Source organism: Haemaphysalis longicornis, unplaced genomic scaffold (assembly GCF_048455015.1).
Source record: "Haemaphysalis longicornis isolate Haplotype H1 unplaced genomic scaffold, Haemaphysalis longicornis Haplotype H1 scaffold_5, whole genome shotgun sequence".
NCBI lineage: Eukaryota > Metazoa > Arthropoda > Arachnida > Ixodida > Ixodidae > Haemaphysalis > Haemaphysalis longicornis.
Window position 1 is genome coordinate 139684947 of NW_027526385.1, and position 21487 is coordinate 139706433.

General features: G+C 44.8%; 1 protein-coding gene across 1 annotated transcript in view; it reads right to left on the minus strand.

Annotated features, from left to right (window-relative positions):
* The window catches only part of LOC144139911 (uncharacterized), a 45257-nt gene that overhangs the window by 15017 nt on the left and 8753 nt on the right, over positions 1–21487 (minus strand). The window contains exons 2-3 of the mRNA XM_077672138.1: positions 20418–20578; positions 20302–20348 (exon numbers count right to left, since the gene is read on the minus strand). Coding sequence (XP_077528264.1) covers positions 20302–20348; positions 20418–20578 — 208 coding nt within the window. The remainder of the gene's footprint in view (positions 1–20301; positions 20349–20417; positions 20579–21487) is intronic.

Sequence of the window (21487 nt, forward strand, 5' to 3'; positions counted from 1 at the left end):
TGAGTGAAAAAATGAGGCAACATGCCCACCGACCTTTCGTTCAACCTTTCTATGGCGCCATTACATTCAGGATGATACGCCGTCGCTTGTAGCTTCTTTATACCTAAGAGATCGTAGACCTCTTTCTTACCCGGGAGACCAAGTTTGTACCCTAATCGGGTAGGAGCTGTTCAGGCACACCGTGTCGTAGTGCTACCTTTTCTACAAATGCTCTGTTCTCGCGACCGTTTCAGCTTTCTGGTCAAATAAAGCAACACGTTGGGCGTAGCGGCCCGAATGGTCTGCGAAAACGAATATGTACTTGCTCCCCGCTGAGGTAATCGGCAGTGGACCCACTATGTTCATCGCCATGCGCTTAAATTTGTTTCTAAGCCTCTCAAACACCTGTAAAGGAGAACGCTTCTGATTCTTGGGGGTTTTGTGAACAGCGCAGAAGAGGCATTTACGACAGTACTCCACAACGTCTCGTCGCATCCCGGGCAAAAAATACGCCCTGCTAATCTTTTGACGCGTCTTACAGGCCTCTTGGTGACCCGTGCACGGAGCATCATGGTGAAGTCGTAACAGCTCGCCTCTCTTGGAGGAGGGTACGACAAGACGCCCTTTAGTATCGTCTGGTTTGTCTCTGAACCGGAGTAGTCCTCTGTCATCCACATTGTACCCAGACACACTCATCCCGCTCGCTGCCTTCGCCAGATGCCAGTCTCGTGAGCTCGGCTTCTGCATACGTAACAAGGTATTTCCACCGGCTGTACTGTCGATGTTTGGAGGCCTTCCTACATCACGGAAGATTGGTTTCACTGTGTGTGCAACCGCCACAGCCGAGTGGCAGGAGAGAAGCCGCTTCTTCAAAGAGTACCTGTTCCAGCGCCTGCACAGAGGAGGGGAAGGTCACCGTGCCTCAGCTCGGTGGCGAGAAAATGTGCGTATCCTGGACACTACAACTGAGTGTTGGTTCAGCGCTTGTCCTGTCTTCTCTTCCTTGTGTCGTCATGTTTATGCGCTGTCAACCCTTTATGATGCGACACCAACTACCCACCAAGCCATCCTCGTGAACTATATTTCGACTTCTTTGCGCTCTTCCAACAGTTCGTCAACGACCCAGACACACTCATCTCGCTCACTGCCTTCGCCAGATGCCAGTCTAGTAAGCTCGGCTTCTGCACACGTAACACGGCACTTCCACCGGCTGTACTGTCGATGTTTGGAGGCTTTCCTACATCACGGAAGAGTGGTTTCATTGTCTGTGCAACTGCCAGAGCGGAGTGGCAGGAGAGGAGCCGCTTCTTCAAAGAGTGCCTGTTCCAGCGCCTGCACAGAGGAGTGGAGGCTCACCGCGCCTAAGCTCGGTGGCGAGAATGTGTGGGTATCCTGGACACTACAGCTGAGTGCTGGTTCAGCGTTTATCCTGTCTTCTCTTCCTTGTGTCGCGGTGTTTATGCGCTGTCAAGCCTTTATGATGCTACACCAACTAGCCCACCAAGCCATCCTCGATACTAGGTTCGCTTTCTGTTCTACCCGCCTAAGTTTCTGCTTCCAGTCCGGCATAGCTTCATGAGATCGCTATGTCTTAAAAGGCTGACCTTGGAAACAGTGTCTATTAGGCATTTCAACATAGCTTCATTCAAGCCGCTATCTACAACCGGGCTTACCTCCAAACAAATTTTTATAACAGCAGTCTGAGCGCCCCCTTCGTTTTCCGCCGCCACGTGTTTATTTAAAGAAGGGGGCCCAAAAGTTTCCCTGCTTAGTATTGGAAGCGCTTGTGTTTGGGTTCCCGCCGGCTCGGGTGCCACCGTCGGCGCGCCTGTTACCTTTATAGTTCCTGTTAAAGTGCCCGTACTTCCCGCAGTTGTAACAGGCCCCCCGTCGCGGAGCACTCCCCCTCCGACTGTCGCAGTTCGCGCATTTGTTTATTTTGAAGTTCGACCCTAGCCTCCAAAAGGTGCTCAACCCTTTCAAGGCGCGCACGCAGCTCGTCCGTCACCCTTTCGCCTTCCCGAACGCTGCGTTCGGGCGCATGACCGCTATTCACCGCTCTTGCATTCCTCTCCTCTCGTACGGCTGCTTCGACCGCCTCATCCAGGGTCTTGGGGTCTCAGGAGAGCGTTAACATTTTATACGAATCTGTTAGCCCGTTCAAGAACTGGGTTCGGAGTTCCTCGTACGCCCATAGCCGCGGCACCCAACGTGCAGAGCCTCGCCTTGAACGGTTGCACGTCCTCAGCACCTTTTTTGCTGGCGCACATAAATTTGCGCAACTTTACGTACTCGGGCTCAGTGTCGACCACTTTTGGGCCCGTTCCTTGAACTCAGGGTAGGATATAGCCGTGGCCGCGGCCTCATCATGCCATGCAAAGTCATATGCTGCGCCAACCATTTTACAGCGTGCAATTCCTACCAAGTGCGTGTCAGACCACCCGCCAAGACGTTCCACTGCCTCCAGGACATGCAAAAAGTCGACGATGTTGACCCCGTGTCCATCGCCCGTGAAAACCGGAACCATGCCACCCAATGCCATAAACTTGCGCCTATCATGCTCGCGTGGGTCATACTAGCCTCGGTTATGGTGCCTGGTTTCCTCCTAGCGTGAGGGTGAGATCTCACGTTTAAGCTCTGCGATTTAGCTCACGTGAATCCCAGCGCTGCCGCCATGTGTGGCGCTCGTTAATTGGTTAGTCACAACTTATGTCAAGGTGGGTCGACGCAGAACTTGGAGGAAAGGAGACACACTTAGGCGGGCGAAAAGCATAAAAAATTAGCTTAATGGTGTGCCCCAGTGGTACCGGCTTCCTCACCAGGTTGGGCGGAATCGTTCAGGTTTCAGGGGAGCTCAATCGACGACGGGATGCCGACGGGCCAAGTGGGTCTCGAGGCGAGGAGATGGAGGCAGTGCGGGGCCGCTGGCTCAAAAAGTCTGCGTGGTGAACCCGAGGGCAGGAATGGGAGGCAGTACCGGACCGGTAGTTCGGAAAGCGCGGACTGCAGGCTGCGGTCAAGAAGGGGAGGCCGGGCAGGACCTGTAGCTCGGCGGGCTTGAGAAGTAGACAGGGGCAGGAAACGCAGGCAACGTGCGGGATCTTGGGAGGGACGCGCTTTCGGGTTGCTCCTACTACAGTGGCTAGAATAGAAGAGTGTTATTAGCGGCATGCAGCCCCTATGAGGCGCCTTGAAGCCGCCGATAGGGATCCGCGAGGGGTCGGGCGCGGTTGTTTACACGGTGCCTGGTGAGGCGCGCCCGGATCGTCTGCAATGCGATTGCTGCTTTGACCAGAGAGGAGCACCTCTTATTTCCTGTGCCATAGCAGGATTAACTGCCTCCAAAGCAGAGCCAGAATTTTGTGACGGGCCGCTTTACGGTGTACAAGTCCTGCAAAAAGAAATTGTCGTTGTTTGGCGTTCCGCAAAACGAGTGTCTATATTGGCGCAGTGGCGACGAGCAATACCACGTACTGAGAAGCGGCTCGAGGAAAACACCACTATGTGCGAGCTACACTTCGACGTAAGGTAAATCTCACGGCACATTGAATATACCGTGAACGGAGAAGTTGTCTCAATCTACAGGGGCAGGCATCGCTTGCCCACGGAAGCCGTGCCCACGCAATTTCCCAATCTTCCGATGTACCAACCGAAGCAAGTTCCCCTAGCCAAATGTGTCAAGCGAGTACGGCCCCACCCAGAGATAAAAATGCTAAAGATGGTGACTCCTGTGTGAGTGCAGAGTTTGAAGAACCCCATGCTCCTTTTCTGTGAAGAACTTGACCTTCGGCAACATGGGAGAAACTAGTGTCACTAAATGAGGTTTTATTTAGTGACGCTAGGGGAAACTACACGCTGGTCGAGTGTTTCGCACTTCACAGTGGCTTACAGCGTGTGTCGCATTGCGCAGGATAAAGCCAAAGCCCGTACACGTACCCTACCAAACATTAGAAGCATTTACGAAGCAATTGACATACTGAAGAAGTCTGCCACTCTCCCCGTCCATGGTTATCAAATTCCTTTTGGTCCTCTAACTGAACTTTATTGACACGTAGACATTGAAAAAGGAGATGGCATGCGTTGTCGTGAAAGAAAGAAGCTATTAAAGCTCAACTGCCTCACGTAACAGCAAAATCGAAGGTAGAAAACACTTTTCCGAAGACAATTCGAGATAAAATGCTTGGATTTGTTCACACACAAAAAGAAGAACTACATGGTGACTAAACAGCGCAGAAGACGAAACACAGAGAAGAGCAAAAACAGGACGAGTTGGTGTTGCGACATGGTGTTTAGTCACCATGTCGCAACACCAACTCGCCCAACTTTCCATCCTGCTGCAGTTCATTTCTTTTTCAACGGGCTCTTTTCAGTGTTTAACCTTCGATCCCTCTAACAGCGCTCGTCCTGTTTTTGCTCTTCTCTGTGTTTCGTCTTCTGCGCTGTTTAGTCACCATGTCGCAACACCAACTCGCCCAACTTTCCATCCTGCCAAAGAAGAACTAGCAGCGAAAGGCAAGGCCCATTGATCAAAGAATGTTGATGGATTCGAGACATTGTATTTTAAACAAATCATGAGCAATTCATCAAAAGTGAGAAGTTTTTGTCTGTCTGTAACGAGCACGTGGAAAATAAAATGCGTATTTACCAGTTACCAGTCCCCAATTGTCTGATTTGCGTTTCATAAGTGTCCAAGCCAGCCGGCTATATTCGGCTGTCAAAGCGCTTCCAGTCGGTTGTAAATTTCGATTGTAGTAGTCCTTAAAGAAACGACATTCATTGCATCTCAAATTTCGCGAGCACGTTGAAAAGCTCTCAAAGAGGCATTCTCGGTGTGGTGCTGCACGCGAATACATTAGTACTCTATATTCCGCCACCGTCGCGACGAACGTGTAAGCGTGTGACAGCGCCACCTGGAATATCCTCCAAAAGCGGCACGCGATAGTGGGCACGGTCATCACACTTTCTTATTCTAGCCACTGTACTCCTACGGCTGTGTCCGAATGGCAAGACGGTCACCCCAAGTCTAACCTCGATCCCCTCCGTTCACTCCTCGTTATCTCCTGCTTCTCCTACGTCCGAGCAGCAGCGGTGAACAGGGGAGAAGGGCCGGCTTCAAGCGGCGGTGGACGACGTGGCTGTCTGCCCACCCGCCAATGACGCGTCGAGCGGAAGGAAGCCTGGCTAGCCCCGAGACAAAGGGGAACCATGTGTCCTTAGGGAAACGGGCGCGTGTTCTTACGGGAAAATTTCCTGCAGCCAAAGTCCTTCCATCAGGTTTGGAGTAGCCGGGGCACACACAGGACCGTCACACCACCATGACAACACAAGGAGAAAGGTAATTATATCAAACCTTTGCGATCCACATTGATTGTTCCTTGGTGCATTACTTCTGCTCCGCTGTCCACCAGTTCCGCTTCACCACCTCGAAGACGGCGGTGTTCAGGCACAGGCTCGTAAAGTGCTGGTGATTTTTATATAGGAGTTATGTCTTTGGCAACAGCTTCGGATATAGACACGCACCAGTTGTTTTTCAGTGCTATTTCGCTGGCCACGCACAGTCTACACCGGCACCTGCGTTCACAGCGGAAAAGAGATGTATGAAGGCCGTGTAAAAGATCCCCCACGCGACAAGCGTGGCCGTCTGATCCTGCCACGGGGATACCCGCACTTATTGGGCGAAGCAATGTGCAAAGAATGGTAAGAAAGAAATAAAAAAAAGTGCTGTGTAGTTGTGAAGACTTTGAGAAACTATCTACACTGTTAATGTAACAGGATAACGTCCACAACAATTCGTATCCGAATCCAACGCTTAAGGCATTGGAAAGAATAGAAGGACTCTCCATGTTCGGAGCGCCTGGGACTAACGAGACTAACGGCGTATACATTTATTCTTAATGCGTCGCTCGGTAACTACGTTCATTGGTTGCCCAAAGTACGTATTCGTAACGCATTACGGATGTGCACGCTGAAACTAGTTGAGTAACCTTGCATTGCTCGCATGCCTTCGTCGCACGAGTGAACCGAAGACGGTTGTCAATACGTACCAACTATTGTCACCCCCGCCTGCTCGGGATGGAGACGGTGGTGGCTGAGGCGGATTGCAGTCGCCGCGATCCCTGCGTCCCCTTTTCCTCAGTGGCGCGTAGTTACAGTGATTTATGCCAATGTCGGCCATCTTTTTCACCAGATGAATACGGAGATTCGGGTTCATGATGGCGAAGGCGATAGCAAAGAACCCCCCCGAAGCACAGCGACTCCAGCATAGTGCTTCCAGTGCTGGTGGGAGTACGTAGGAGCCGGAAGCTGGTGGGAGGAGAATCCGCACCGAGTGCTAAAAAATTGGCTGCGTATCAGCTCCTTTTGTTGCAAATGTCTACAGAACAGGATTGTCTTTATCGTCTTTGGCCAACAAAATGCCTCCCTTGGCTTTCCCGCTCAGCTCTAATATTGTTTCTGTTGCGTCGCGCTCCTTCCAAGGTAAAGACGCCAAAGGTTTGCTTAAATCATTTTATATTTACAACGTTTTTATATTATATTAAATCATTTTATATTTACCCGATGCCAATGCCTTCATACGGCGAAGACGCGCGTGAATCGAGGTGTCCTACTAGGGAAAACCACGTTTCCCTACTACACGTGCGTTCCAAGCAGAACGTGGAACCTATCTAGTGAACCTTTCGTAACTGTTGCCGGTTGATTTCTTAAAATGTCGCCAAAAGCTATAGTGGCGTGGGCGACAGCAGGCGATGGCGGAGGGAAAATTTTCTGCGGTTGACGAAGTATTTTATATCACAGAAATCAAGCACGTACGATTTTTATAAATAAACACTAGAAATATCACTCCTGTATTAGTTTTGCGTCCTATATTTGTGTAATGTTTTGTTCTTCGTCAACAATGTTGACAAGTATGAACATTACACCAGACTCAGACGGACACATTTAGCTGTGAATATATAACACAATTGCGCAGGCCGTGTCTTACTTTGACCGGGTGGCTGTATCGAGTCACAGACAGACATACCGAGATACAGACAGACCAAACTTTCTGGAATTAGGTAACCCAAGAAAGACTATAGCCTTTCAAATGCGCGCGCACTGCTAGGCGCAGCCAACGACTGCGCGTATATCAAGGAGGGTGAAGCCGTGTCCTCTTTCTCTAGATGTTCTTGCATCGGGTTGATGAATTGTTAGCGTTCACCGTGTTTTGGAGGGTGATTAGATGACAGGGGTTTTACGTCTTATGGCTGGCCCTTTTTATTGAGCTACAACTCGGCAAGTACTTAACGCACTTAAGCACGTTTGGCGGGAGGGAGTAGCTTGGGTAGTACTCCAGCGATTGGGCACGCAAGATTGCAATATTCGGCTGCCGATTTAGGGTCGCTTTAAGATGAGGTTATAGTTACAGATGATCATGAAATGCCCCATCAAAAACATGTTTTTTTTCTTTCTTGCCTGAAAATACTGATTTCTTCACTTTTGCATACGCTTATCGGAAAAGATAAGTGGCGGACCAAGAAAGAAAGCATTCTAGAATATCTGGAACGTTGTCTTGACAACTTCAGTGAATCCGGTACTTCTGAATAATGGCATATATTCAATAGTATATGCCGCTATTGTTTAGATCAGATCGCTCTCACCAGAATAAAAACAGCTGCTAAGGTGAATCTCTGAACTACACGAGTATTTCGCACCTGGAAAGTACGGAGTAAGTACCATTAAGGCAGCTAAGCGGGCCTTACAACGTGCTCTGCCTAACGACAGTATTTTCAGCTTACTCAGATTACCCTTTAGAACACCAAGTGTGTCTACTAATGAAGCAGAAAAAAAGGTGTGCTTCTTGCCTCTTCTCTTCCTAAGCTTATTTTATCCAGTTCTTAGGTATAATATAAACCCTTAGTTTGAATAAACGAGTGAAAAATAATGCTCGTCCGCCATCCGTAACACATTTTTTGAGACGTAGACGGCATTGAGCACATGATTACGCTAGGCTGCTTGCTTTTATCTCAAAATACCGCCAAAAATAGATTACAAGGGTTCAGTATGAGTCCTTACAAATCATAATATTAATCCCCTTTACATGATCCAACATAATGCACTCCGGTTCATATATTCAATATATTGTGCAATTACCTGATGAAAAAAAAAACAAAATTTCTGCACTCTAAACTTGAAGGAAAATGCTCAAGCCAAAGTTTCTCGTTTTAACTAAAAAAAAAACAACCTATTTCTACAATATGACTCCTACATCATGCCATCCACAGTTGGGCTCCTCAAATCACCCACCATCCTCTACGCGAGAACATATATCTCCAAATACTCATTTTTTTCATGAACCAGAACCGATTGCATCCAGATAGCACTTTCTAACATTGCAACCTTAACTAATATCCACGAAAATGTTTGCTGAGATATATTGCTATTCACATGTGGATGTTTGTGCGCCTCCCGGCTGCCCATACATATAAGACCACAGCATGTTTAAAATAATATTTAGAAAATAAAGTAAAGAAATAAACAAAAATAAATAAAAAATAAGTGTATAATAATACCAAAATAAATAACTAAGTAAACAAATAAATAAATAACGAGGGTGCCTCGCTCGACGTGCGCACGCAGCGCACCTGTTACGAGATAACGCCACAGGATCGCGGGCCATCGTATGTTCTCTAATGACGTGGCCACTTCCGTAGACAAGTGCGGCACGAGCATAAGCCCAGTTCCGGAGGCGGCAACTTTAATAGGTTGGCGCCGCCGTAGCAAAGGCTATGCACCGTCTCCGTAGAACATTCTGCAGTTGGCTGTAGAGACAAAGGTTCTATTCCAAATATTGCGTTTTCAGCTAAATAATTACAAAAGCGAAGCTTTCTATGCCACACTAGTTTGTCCAAAGTTACCCCAAAGGTACTCAAGGGAAGCAAACATATACAAGCACTTTAAAAAAGCTGCGGAATCAAACCAGGCAAGAGGGCGGGTGAATTCTTGGTCGTGTTAGTCTTGAAAATTTATGTTCTCTATTTATTGTGACGGTTTGGGTGGTGCAAAGCCTCTTACCAACGACGTACACAGATGGCAACGTGATACCTCAATCGTGCATTATAACGTTTCTCTTGTTCAAACGGTACACTTTGGGACGAGCATCAATTGGAGAAAACTGGGAACAGCACTCCTGGGTCTCACGCGTTTTTAATCCGATGTCTATCCGACTGAACAATTACAAAATGGTCGAAGCAGTCTAAAATATCTACTTCGACTTTGACTCAGCATGCAAGACAGAAGATTTCGCATCGTAAACATCATTCTCCCGAGAAGCTGACTTTGATTTTTTTATTAGGGGGCTTTTATTCACTCTAAAATAACAATGTTTCACTAAGCTGCCCCCTGTCGACCGGGACGAAAGCCTTTGTTAGAAGAAGAGAATAAGTAGAGGGAAGATACAATAGCTTTGACTGTTGGTAATTAACTTAACGTGTGGAACCTAAAGTACCACCGGTAATTCATCGAACATACGTAAGCTAACATACGTAAGCCCGCTATTGGCCTTACCTACCTAAGATTGGAAGTGGTGGTAATTAGGATTACCTATATGTGCATGTAATATCAAGATAGAGGGAGATTGGGCAACAGTTGTTGAATGCTCAGCTAACGGATGCAAAGTTTGGCTTCACGAATGTGTTTCAAATAAATCGATTGTTCTAGTATAGGTGGACACCACACGGCGAGTGATGTGGAAGTATCTTTGAATGCATTCGGCGCTCGGCCTCTTAGCTTCGCAAAGCTAACATTTTATCAGGACGGAGACACTTGAAGGAGTCTTTTATAAGGTCTAAATGAAGGGTGATAAGCAACAAATTTCCTAGTACATATACGCAGTGGGTAATACTCAGGTGTCAAAGAAAGGGATCTATCTATGTTACGGCAACCCATTCCCTTCACCATTTTTTGTATCCCAGTAGACGTGACCTTTTTCACTATTAACAATTCGTCAGCTAAGACAAACATCTTTACGAGCTTTTTTGCTTTTCAGCAGTGGTCCTTATCTACACAAAGTCTTAAGCATCTTCACCTATTAGGTGATTTGTCTTTGTCATAAAGAGCTCAGATTTATGTAATTATGTTGCTGCCCTGTTGAATTGGAAGTCCTTATTTGAACCGAAGAGCTGGTTCATGCACAACACACATAGTCGCCCAATAACCTTCTCAAGTGGTCGTGTTTTAATAAGAGATCGATCCCTAAATACCTAAAATACCCAACACAAGTAAAGGTAAGCCTTTCGAGCTTTTTTTGCAGCATCGATACTGCAGAAATACCATTTACTTGTTCCGTTCAAGACAATGATTACTTATATAGTTTCATTTCAACTGAGCCACTCACACGTAACTTAAAACTCTCTAACTTTGCTTCTGAGTGCTTGTATAAGTTACTCTGGAAAATAGCTTTGAATATTGTGCGGGCTTATCGGGTCGACAATACACAGGCGATGATGCACGCCAGAGCAGAGGGCTTAAGAATATTTTGACTGACTGGGGTTGATTACACTCCGCCAAAACCTGGGAAACACAGTCGGTTTTGCTTTTCGCCATCACGAGAAAGGCGGCCGCTGGAGCCTGGTATTGAACCTGCATTCTTCGACCCAGTCAAACGACGCCACAGCCCCCCAGTCCCCCCAGAACGCACGTAAATAACGTCGGCAATAAATTGCGCGCACACGTCTGGCTCCTCGTTTGCACGTTGTCATTTGTGGGCGTGTTTTATGCACACCCGGCCACACACAATTAAGTCATTACACACACGAACGTCCACAGCATTAAGATACCGGTAAAATTCGGTAGATGGCTCCAGTTTTAACAAACTCTCTGGATGCTTCTTTTAGCAAACTGAGGCAGTCCACTGTAAGGTTACAATGCATGACACATGAATATGTATTTCCTGTGCGGGCTGGTAAAATGTACAGCTTCGCACGTTCATCGTTCCCAACAAGTAAGGTTAACATTGCCTCAGAGAAACCTCGAAAAATTCCGTCAGAAAATAAAACGATGTACGAAGTGTTTAAAAACACATAGGCTGAGCAACGATCCCATGACAAAATAGTGTACGTGTTACTGAAGTGGTGAGCGAATGTATCTACTTATGCGAAGTAGTAAACCAAGATCTCCACCATAAGTCAGATATAATTAAAACGATAGGAAAGGGGTTGAGCGCATTCGCCTGGAATTTTCAGATAATGAATGACAGCCTGCCATTGTACTCCAAGAAGAAATTGTGACAGCTGCATCTACCGGTACTGACATACGGGGCAGAAATTTCGAGGCTCACTAAAAGGGGGTAACTGAAATGGAGCACGACTCAGAGAGCAATTGAACGGAAAATGGTAGGCGTAACATTAAGAGACGAGAAGAGATGCGGTCGTCATAGAACAAACGCGTGTTAAGGACACGTCAACCGAAAATAAGAAAAAAAATGGTGTGTGCCTGGCATGCTATATAAACGCAAGGTAACCGTTGGTCATTAGCGGCACAGAGTACATCCTTGGAGAAGGCAAGCCTTGCCGGTCGGGAACACCACTGTCCTAACGAAACAGCTGCTGAAATATTCAAGAAGTTTGTTACATTCCTTGGGTGAATGACGTGGTTATCAGACAAAGTAGTTTATACAAATCACTGCCCAAATCACTTCAGACTTGGGCAAATGTTTAATATTGTGTTCCTTCACGAGTTTTGCTTAATAAACTTTGCTTCACTATCATCGAAGTTCTCTTCCAATCGGCCTGAACTGCACAGCTTATGAATTCCTTAGTCTTAATGCAGCGAAAAAGTTTGCGTGTTTGTGGTCAAACGCTTTTGTGTTTCCGTCCATGCGCCGAAATTACCTCAGAAAATCTATGCGCAATCTGCAAACACTCTTTAAACTGTTTACGCAGCATACAACATGGTATTCGTTTTCAAACAAGAGTATTCAATAAAGCACCGGACCTACGTAGCTACTTAGGCGCTCCCGCTGCTTGTGATAACGTTGCTGACCACGTAGCTCACAACGCCAGCCTTTTCCTGTGTAATCATCAAAGTACCATTAGTATGCGAAAGACATGGTGTTCTGTGCATGCCTAATGTGGACAATATTTCTGTTACGCGGTTGCGGTAGTGGCAGCAGAGGAAAGGAGTGACTTCAGAAGTACTAAATACATAATAAAACACCGGAGACTACTACAATCACGTGAATTGGGATTTAAGCAGGAAAGCGTGCGACAGTGGGCATTGTTGAATTTGTGCATTTATAGCAACATAGTGAAGAAGATGACGACTTGGTTTTGATACGTTACGGTTCGTAGATGAGATTTTTGGTGAACCTTGTGGTTCGTCTTGGAACACTGATCGCGACAGTGTTATTTGGCCCAGTTTACATCACATGACAACTTTCGCATGTGCAAACAGTCCGCTCTTTCTTGCGCTGCATCGATTGAGGAATCTGTCGCGTTCTTTTAGGTCTGCGTTCTCCAGAACCGCAGAATAATTGAAACTGCGGGAAAAACAAAACACTCTGTGGTGTTCTTGTTTTCTGAAGTGTGCTCAACGCCACTGACTGCTCACGGCACTGCTACCGCTTCAGTGCGCTCACAAGCGATGTATTTCCAGGTGCTGTTGCTTACCCTTCTTGGTCGACCTTCTTCAACTACGTTGGTGCCGGTGGTGGCGCTTCCCCTCACGAAACGCAGCGCCATCCCCTTCAAGTTCGTGGGTTTATGCAGCTGGTCTTCGGCATTTTTGGACGCGCCGGACGATTTCCCCTCAAAGCTGGATCCTTCCAGATTCGGCATCTGGCAACCTGGTGTGACATCAGCGCTATCTACCCGGTCAACCGCTGAAAAGCACGCCCACTTCGTCGACGCTTCGGGCCACGGCACTGCTGCCGTTTCAGTGCGCTCACAAGCGATGTATTTCCAGGTTAGTTATTACAAGTGTCATTCTTACCGTAGTGATAATGTTTGCCTCGTGGCAGTGTCGTGGCCCACTGGTTTTGGCTGTTTTGACCGTTTGAAGCGCACCTGTGATGTCGCATTATACCTTTGTGGTATCCTGCTACTTAGCGGTGACATAGAAGACAGCCCGGGACCTATCACCAAGGCTTAAGAAGACAAGTTAAACTTCGTGTCTGATTCAGTTACACGACTCGAATCAAACCTTACAGCCCTCCTTGAATCTCTTAATAAAATCTTGCAGAATCATATCACTATGAAGAATGACATAGAATTACTAAGTAAGGGAGTTCTGGCGCTCGAGTCAAGAACTGGAGCAGATGCGTCCACGCATCAAACACAAAACTATGACCAAAACCTTTCCTTTATGCAGTCTAAAACTGACGACTTGGAGAACCGGTCACGGCGCACTAATGTGTTATTCTTCAGCATTCATTTATTCATTTATTTATTTATTCACAATACCCCTAAAGGCCCCCGTGAGGGGGTATTACATAGGGGGGCTACATAGCACACGTGTTGTATTAGCGCAGTAAAGCGGAAAAAGTAAACAAAAAGAAGCATGAATGTTCACACTGCAAACGCAAATAAATACACATTGTAAACTTGAAAATAGTGATAACGCAGTAATCAAATCATTATAGCAAACAAAAAAGACAGGAATATAATACAGATGATTCAAATTCGAGCACGACACGATGTACAACCTATCAGAACAACAAGAACAAAAATAAAATACAGAGCAAAAATAAAAATGTTCAGTGCACAATTTCAAATACGGAAAAAAATCCCAAAAGGAGAGGAAAGTGTTAGGTTAGCTGTTGAATTATTTCCTGAAATTTCGTGTTGTCTTTTTGAGAAGCGATATGAGATGGTACATTATTCCATTCGACTATGGTACGTGGAATGAAAGACCGGGCAAAAGCAGATGAGTGGCAATTTGTGCGTTTAACTTTGGAGGAGTATCATTGTCATTGTCAGTGTCATTGATGACACTGACAAAACTGAATCTTAGGATGTGTCTGAAGAACTCGTTAAAACGTTTTGTGCTGATAAACTGGAGATCACCGTAACATCCGTCGTCAGAGCGCACAGGTTGGGAATGTTTTCTGCGGACAAAAGGCTTCCGATTATGGCGAAATTTTTCAACAAGGAAGACGTGGAAACTGTTTTAGGCCATGGTACTAAATAAAGGACACAACGTTTGGAATCTCGCGTGACTATTCTGTAGCCGTTCGTGACGTACGCCGTAAGCTTCTTCAATTTTCAAAAACAGTTAAAAAACAGGGTGACCGTGTTCGACTCGTATTCACCAAATTTTGGATTAACGACGACACCTATGTTTGGGATGCTGGTAAAGGCCAGGCGTTGGTTTAAACCAAATGAAATGCATGAAGTTAACTTCGAAGCATCTCCGCCCACGGGGGAATGACATGACAATCTCGGTAGTTCTGTTCCAACTCGTTCACAGGTGTTATCAACATAAAATCGCCTGTATTTTACTACCGGTGTTTCTTTTCTGCACACTAACATTCGGAGTGTCTTATAAAAATATGTCGTTCTTTCTTCTCTTCTTGATTCCTGTTGCGCAGCTGTACTAGTTTTAACAGAAACGTGGTTCAAGGACACCGTCCCTGATAGCAGCATTCTTGTCAGTGGATCCGACTTCAACTTTTTTCGCTGTGACAGACTAAACCGTAGGGGAGGGGGGGTTCTCATAGCTGTCAAAAAAGAATTCTTTGCCGCTCCTATTGTATTCAATTCTCTTCTTGAAAGTGGTTTTGTTTCCATCAAATGCAACGCGTTTCATGTCATAATTGTATTTACCGCCCTCCTGATATGTCACCCTCATTCACAGCTGAATTTCGTAAAATCCTCGATGAAGCTACCATGCGTTTTCCTTATTCAGTTTTATAAATTTGTGGCGATTTCAACTTCCCGAGCGTTCTCCAAGTCGGTCCTCCAAGTCATTCTCCAAGTCGTCAATTCAGGTCTTCACTTCTGTAGCATCCAATGAAATCGAGGCAAACTCTTTTCTTCAGACCTGCCTGGACTTCTCGGTAACTCAACTAATTACTCCCCAACTCGTCTTTCAGCGACGTCTGCAAATATGCTTGACCTAATACTTACCAATCATCCCGACCTTTGTTCCAATATTGCTATTTTAGACGGCCTCTCGGATCATGCCATTATAATTAGTAGCAATCTTCATCCCTTTATTCCAGAAAAACCACTAGTAAAAACATTAGGTGCTACGCCAGAGCCGATTTTGATGCCATGAACACTCAACTGTGTCGTTTCTCTGAGCAGTTCTTGAATGCTTACCATTCACTCTCCACTGAAGAAAATTGGCTCACTTTCAAAAAAAGCATTTATTACGCGATTGAGTCATGCATTCCGGTCTTAACCATTAAAAACAGCTGTGCAGTGCCTTGGTTCACTCGCGCACTTCGCCGCCTAAACAATAAGAAAAAGCGTCTTTACAGGCAAGTAGATAAAAACAGACACTCGGTATCTTGGCTGCGTCATAAAGAGTGTGACAACCAGTATCAATCCCTTCCTAAATCTACTTGTCGAAATTTCTACAGTAACAACTTAACATTCATGAAAAGTAACAACCCTAGGAAATTCTGGCGCGTAATCAATCCTAAAAGCCACCCTGACATATCTATTGCAGATCATAACGGCCCAACTCTTCGGGAATCAGAATGCGCGCAGATACTTACCAACTCATTCGCGTCGGTTTTTACTACTTGCGAAAAAGTATCTTCATTACCGAACACAACTGGTTTCATAGAGGGCATGATGCCTGAAATCGTCTTTACTGAGGGGGGAATCTTATCTTTACTCAATAAACTTAAAATTTCATCAACATGTGATCATATGGGTATTTACAATACAGTTCTAAAAAATACTTTCTTAAGCATTGCTCCAGTACTAGCAGCACTTTTCACTCAGTCCTTATCAGAGGGTTCAGTCCCGCATGACTGGCGTATAGGAAAAATTGCACCCTTCTTCAAATCCGGCGGTCGTTCTTCACCACTAAACTACCAACCCATTTCTCATACTAGCACCATTTTTAAAATTATTGAGCATATCATATATTCTCAAGTTATTAAGTACCTAGAAGATCATAACGCTATTTTTAAATTCCGACATGGTTTCCGCCAAGGTTACTCGTGTGAGACCCAATTGGCCGGATTTACTAATGATTTACATACTTCAGTAGACTCCGGGTTGCAAGTTGATGCAGTCTTCCTTGATTTCTCTAAAGCCTTCCATCGCGTTCCTCGCCATAGACTACTCCTCAAGCTGTCGAAATGTAATCTACATCCTGATGTTCTAGCTTAAATGAAACATTTCCTTACTTCTAGACTTCAGTTTACATATGTTAACAATCACGCATCTGCTTTCGCTCAAGTAACATCAGGGATTCCTCAAGCTAGCGTATTTGGCCTATTACTTTTTTCTAGTCTACATTAACGACCTACCCTCTTGTGTATCATCCCGTGTTCACCTAGTTGCCGATGACCTTGTATTTACCGTACCATTTTTTTCTGATTCCGACCGTTGCAGTCTCGAATCTGACCTTGATACTAATAACGCTTGGTGCTTAATATGGTTGATGCCCCTTAATTTATCTAAAAGAAAGCAAATGTCTTTTTCAGGTGGAACCCTCCATTTTGCAAGTTCTTATACTATAAGTCATAATGTAATAGAGGTAACGAACACGTATAAATATCTTGGTCTTCACTTCAGAAATGATTTAAAATGGCAGCACCATATTAACGTCATCTTTGCCTCAGCAAACCTCTCTTTCGGACTACTCAGGCGTAATCTGAAACAACACCCATCTCTTGTAAAAAGACTTGCATACGTCAGCCTTATTCGTCCAAAAATACAACATGCCTCTGCAATCTGGGATCCTCATCAAGAATATCTGACAAATAACCTCGAGTCTTTACAGAATCGTGCTGTTCGCTTCACCTTTTCTCATTATTTTACATTTTCAAGCGTCACAGCATTAAAACAGCTTGCTTAACTGGATAAGTTTTGCGTTCGTCGCACATATTCTCGCCTGTCTCTTTTCCGTAACATCTACTTCCACCCAACAATTCACACCGATTTCTTTCAGCCTCCATCAGCCATTTTTCCACGCAGGGATCATCCCAACAAAGTTAAACGCCCACTATGTCACTCTTTCTTGTAAGCAAATTCATTCCTACCCCACACCATATCTGACTGGAACGATTTACCCCCATATATAGCAACTCAAACTGACATAACTAAATTTCAATAATTGCTTCGCCAATTGTGACGATTTGATTTGTATTCTTCCTTGAAATGTAATACCGTGCACCCACCGATCTTCTCTTTTTTTGCCCTTTAACGTTTTTGTGTTTATCACTGTATTTATCTAGTTCCGTAGACCAATTTTCTTGTCATCTGTCAGTGCCTTCTCACGCAATCGGTTTGTGTTATTTTTCCTAATACACATTGCATTCCTGCCATGTTTTGTAGTACTTAAATTTTCTTTTTTCGTTCTTGTCTATCTGTCTTCTTTTTTTTTTCCACCGACGTTTTCTTGTTTCCTTCTTCACTATCGATTTTCCCCTTTTTTATTTTTTTTGAACATGTGTATTTTAAGTGTCTGTATGCCCCCCCCCCCATATGTAATACCCTCCATTGAAGGTATTTAGGGGTACTGTGAAATAAATTAATAATAAATACCGTGATACCGCTGACGTAAACCTACGAACTATATCTGAAGTTGATTATAAAGGAGGAAATTTCACTGGGGCACGTAGATCTTGTAAGGTGTTTTGAAGACGAATGAATAATGATTATCTGTGACTTTTTTACTGCCGCGGCATATATATTTTCGGGTCTTTGTTTTTTTGTGTGTCATTCGGCGCAAATGACAGCTAAAGCCTGACGGGCCCCGGTTTGGGCATTGCTTGCTCGAATCAAAGCTCTCAGTGGCGGGCGTTTATCTGCTCGACTTACTTCTCACGCTCACAGGTTACGCAACACACGCCGGAGTAATTCTTGTTACGTTATTATCAAGACGCCGACTTGGAAGAGCAGTAGCGCACGGAGAAGCTAATTTTAAACCCTGGTTTAAAAAGTCACGCAAACGAAAATACGTTTTTTTTTAAATTTTATATGAAAACAGCAACTGTTTGGCCAGCAGCTTCCGCCCTAATGCGTGTACACCAGTCGTTGCGTAAACGCCTTACGGTCTTAGGGTTTTCGGTGTACGCCACTCGGTGGCATTACCATATTTTTTATCTTGCTTATTGACACAGAGAATTCTGGCCTATGTGGGGCACATAGTCATTAACAATAGTTATTAAAACTGTATCACCAGTATCTGCGTTTTTCTTCACCTTTTTCTTGAGAAGAATCTCACTGCTTTCAATTATTTAGTTCCTCCATTTGCTCACGTCGGTATGGTTAACAATTCAAAAACACAAAAGCAAAACTTTGGAAGCAAGATATTTACAGTGGTCATGTTCATGAATTGGATAGCGGCGTCCGAAAACATAAAGTACAAAGCATTTTTAGCAAAAATAGAAAAAAAAACCCTATACGTGGATTGCCTCTCAAAATGACCAATGTTTACCTGTAAACCACTAGCAACAGGTATTAATGAGTGACCCTTCCTCACAAACAATATGGATTGTAGGTTTTAACACGATTATGTCACGCAGGCGATGAGGCGCGTCGTAGTTTAGGGCTCCAGATCTATTTTGACGTTGTGGGAATCTTAAAGGTCAGCCGAAATCTGATACACATGGGCGTATCTGCTTTTCGCCTCCATTAAAAAGGCAGCCGGCCCGTGCTCCTAGTTATCAGTAGCACAAAGCCTTAGCCACTCGCCCGGTCCCAAACAATTATTACAAATACAGGTGTACCACAGGGATGCACTAAAGGCCCTCTAATTATTCTGTGCTATATCAATAATTTGCTTTTGAATTTGGAAGTACAACGGCGGTTTCTTTTACTAAGATAATACTAACATTGCTCATACAGCCAGAAATAAATCACGCCTCAATAACAAAAGGTATTCGCGTCGTTTTATTTTCCCTAAAATTTTAATACAACGGCAATATTTCAAATGTTACAATGAACAAGTACAGTTCTGCTTCACAAAATAACAGCCTTTACTTGTAACTGTGGCCAGCCTGAGAGTTTTACGCTCAAAATACAAAAAATATTAGAAGTACACGGACGACAAACTTAGTCGACAAACTTCTATGGCGCAAGAATGTGAAAGAAACTAAACAAATGATTTAGCAAAACTCTCCCGAGTTTGTAAAGCCTCCCATGTAATAACTCTTTAAACAATTATTATGCAATACCATAGCATTAAAACTTCTAACAGTACTCTGGCACTCAGTGTATTTGGATTAACCTATCGTACTACTCTTGTACCTCTAGATTTGTCCGAAATTCAGGTCTTCGCGCAATGCTGTTCATACATTGAAATGAATTTGTTAAAATTGCATTTTTAATATTTTCATGTAAAGGGGTCCTAAAAAGAATTTCAAAGCAGACAATTTTCGTGCGCAATTGCCGGAGCGCACTATCCAAGAAAAGTTCCACGGACAAAATCGCTTGAAAGTGCTTGAAAGTGTTCAGTAGGGCCCGAAATATCGTTCAATAAACGGCGCCAGCAATGAGGCCTGTACGTTTCGCCTATCTCTGCGCCTACGAAACACTATGGAAGCTACGAGTGTGCCTTCCATGCACCAGACCACCTTGACCCACATGATAAGGCTCTTGTTTATCTCTGACATCGACAACCACTAGCTCGGCTCAGTGGTACTGCACGCTGTTTTTAGCAGCCGGGGATATGCTCCTGCTACTACATGCAGCTCCGACAGGGCACCGCCGGTCGGCGCACTTGCACTTAAGGGTTGCTGGGGTTTTTGTGTCATACGTGCCTCCGTTGGTACATCAGTATTAGAATCGGAGAAAAGAGTGTTTGAATGCCGGACTTGGTGAAACCAAACAGAACATGATCGCTCACAATAATAATTGATGACTACCACGAACGACAAGGGGCCAGATTCACTTATATGCATGCAGCGCTCTCGGGGCTAACTGGTCCCGTCGAGGCAGAGGCGGTAGAAAAGGTGTATCAACGCCGCTGGTATTCAGTCTCCGCTTTCTGATGCCGCGCCGACGACTATCCGTAGCGCGATTTGTACCCCACTATCACCATACCCGGCATCTTTAAACTGATTATCAACAATATCCTACTCTGGCATGTGGTGACAAGTTTTAGCTGCTGCGCTCTATGCAGAATCATGCATACCCACCGCACAGTAGGCTAATTGCCCACCTTGCAGGCGGCTGCTCGTCGGAGTCCGCGCATCGCACCGTTTCCACCTGCAGAAACAGTCCATGTTTTCAGCGTTATTAATACGTGGAAACGACGTGTTACATTTAAAAACTCACCTCAGCTTGTAAGATGGATGGCCACTATCGACATTCGTCTCTAGAAAGTTCTGTCGTTCCGGAATGTCGAACTTATTACCCGCCTCCGGAAGAACCGCGACGTGCACTGGCGTCTTTCCCAGGTGTGAGAAACGTTTCCCAGTGGCAGCTTTTAAGGAAACCTGTCAATTGCAGCGCCTTCGTTTTCAGCTCCAGCTGCATCGAACGGGCTACGTCATACCCGTAAAGGGCGGTCAATGCGCTCTTAAAAAGCGTAGATGATTCACAGAAAACAAGAAATGAAAAAATAATATTTTTGTTGTTTGTATGGCCCGGGTACTGTGCAGAGTTGTTATGCTTGGTATATGTTGTCGTGAAGACATATTGGAGCTATTTCGCGCTTGAAATCGCGACCTTCGAAGTCTACTTTGTGCCCTTTTGAAGCCTTGAATCAAATGTATTGTCCTCAAGCTCCTGTATAACAAAACGCGCACATTATTAACTCTCCTTCGATTAGAGTTACACTGATCTGCGAAATACTCCCTTACAACCATGTGCTCAACGACATAGGGGTACTTGAGATTAAATGGAATAATTCATCATTTTTATTTTTTAGGGCATCACGCTTATAAAAAAACTTTAAGAGAGCAACTTCTCCTCATTAGAGCTTGATCTTGTTAAAACAATAAGACAGTTTTTTTTCACTAGTGCAGTGGTTTACCTATTTTAGTAGTGTTCATATGACCAATGTTTCGCCTTTATTACAATTTTTTTGCACCTTTGCTTTATAAAAATGTTCTTTTTTTTCTGCAGTCTTTTCTTCTCTACTCTCCTTCCAATATTTTTTTCAGCGGCCAATAATGTTTTTTCTGCTTTATGACTGTATAGAATGCATAGAACTCTTTGGCGGGTGCCCCCATAGCCTGGAACGTGTAACGCCCTTCATTGCCACAAAAATGCACATATCTCAGAGGTTCGATCTTTAATAGTTTTATAGTGAAGAAGAAGACAATTGGTAGGAAACAAATGCGAAAAAAATAGAAATGCATAGAGAAATACTGAAAATGGCAAAACGTCGAATGCCCTGTAGT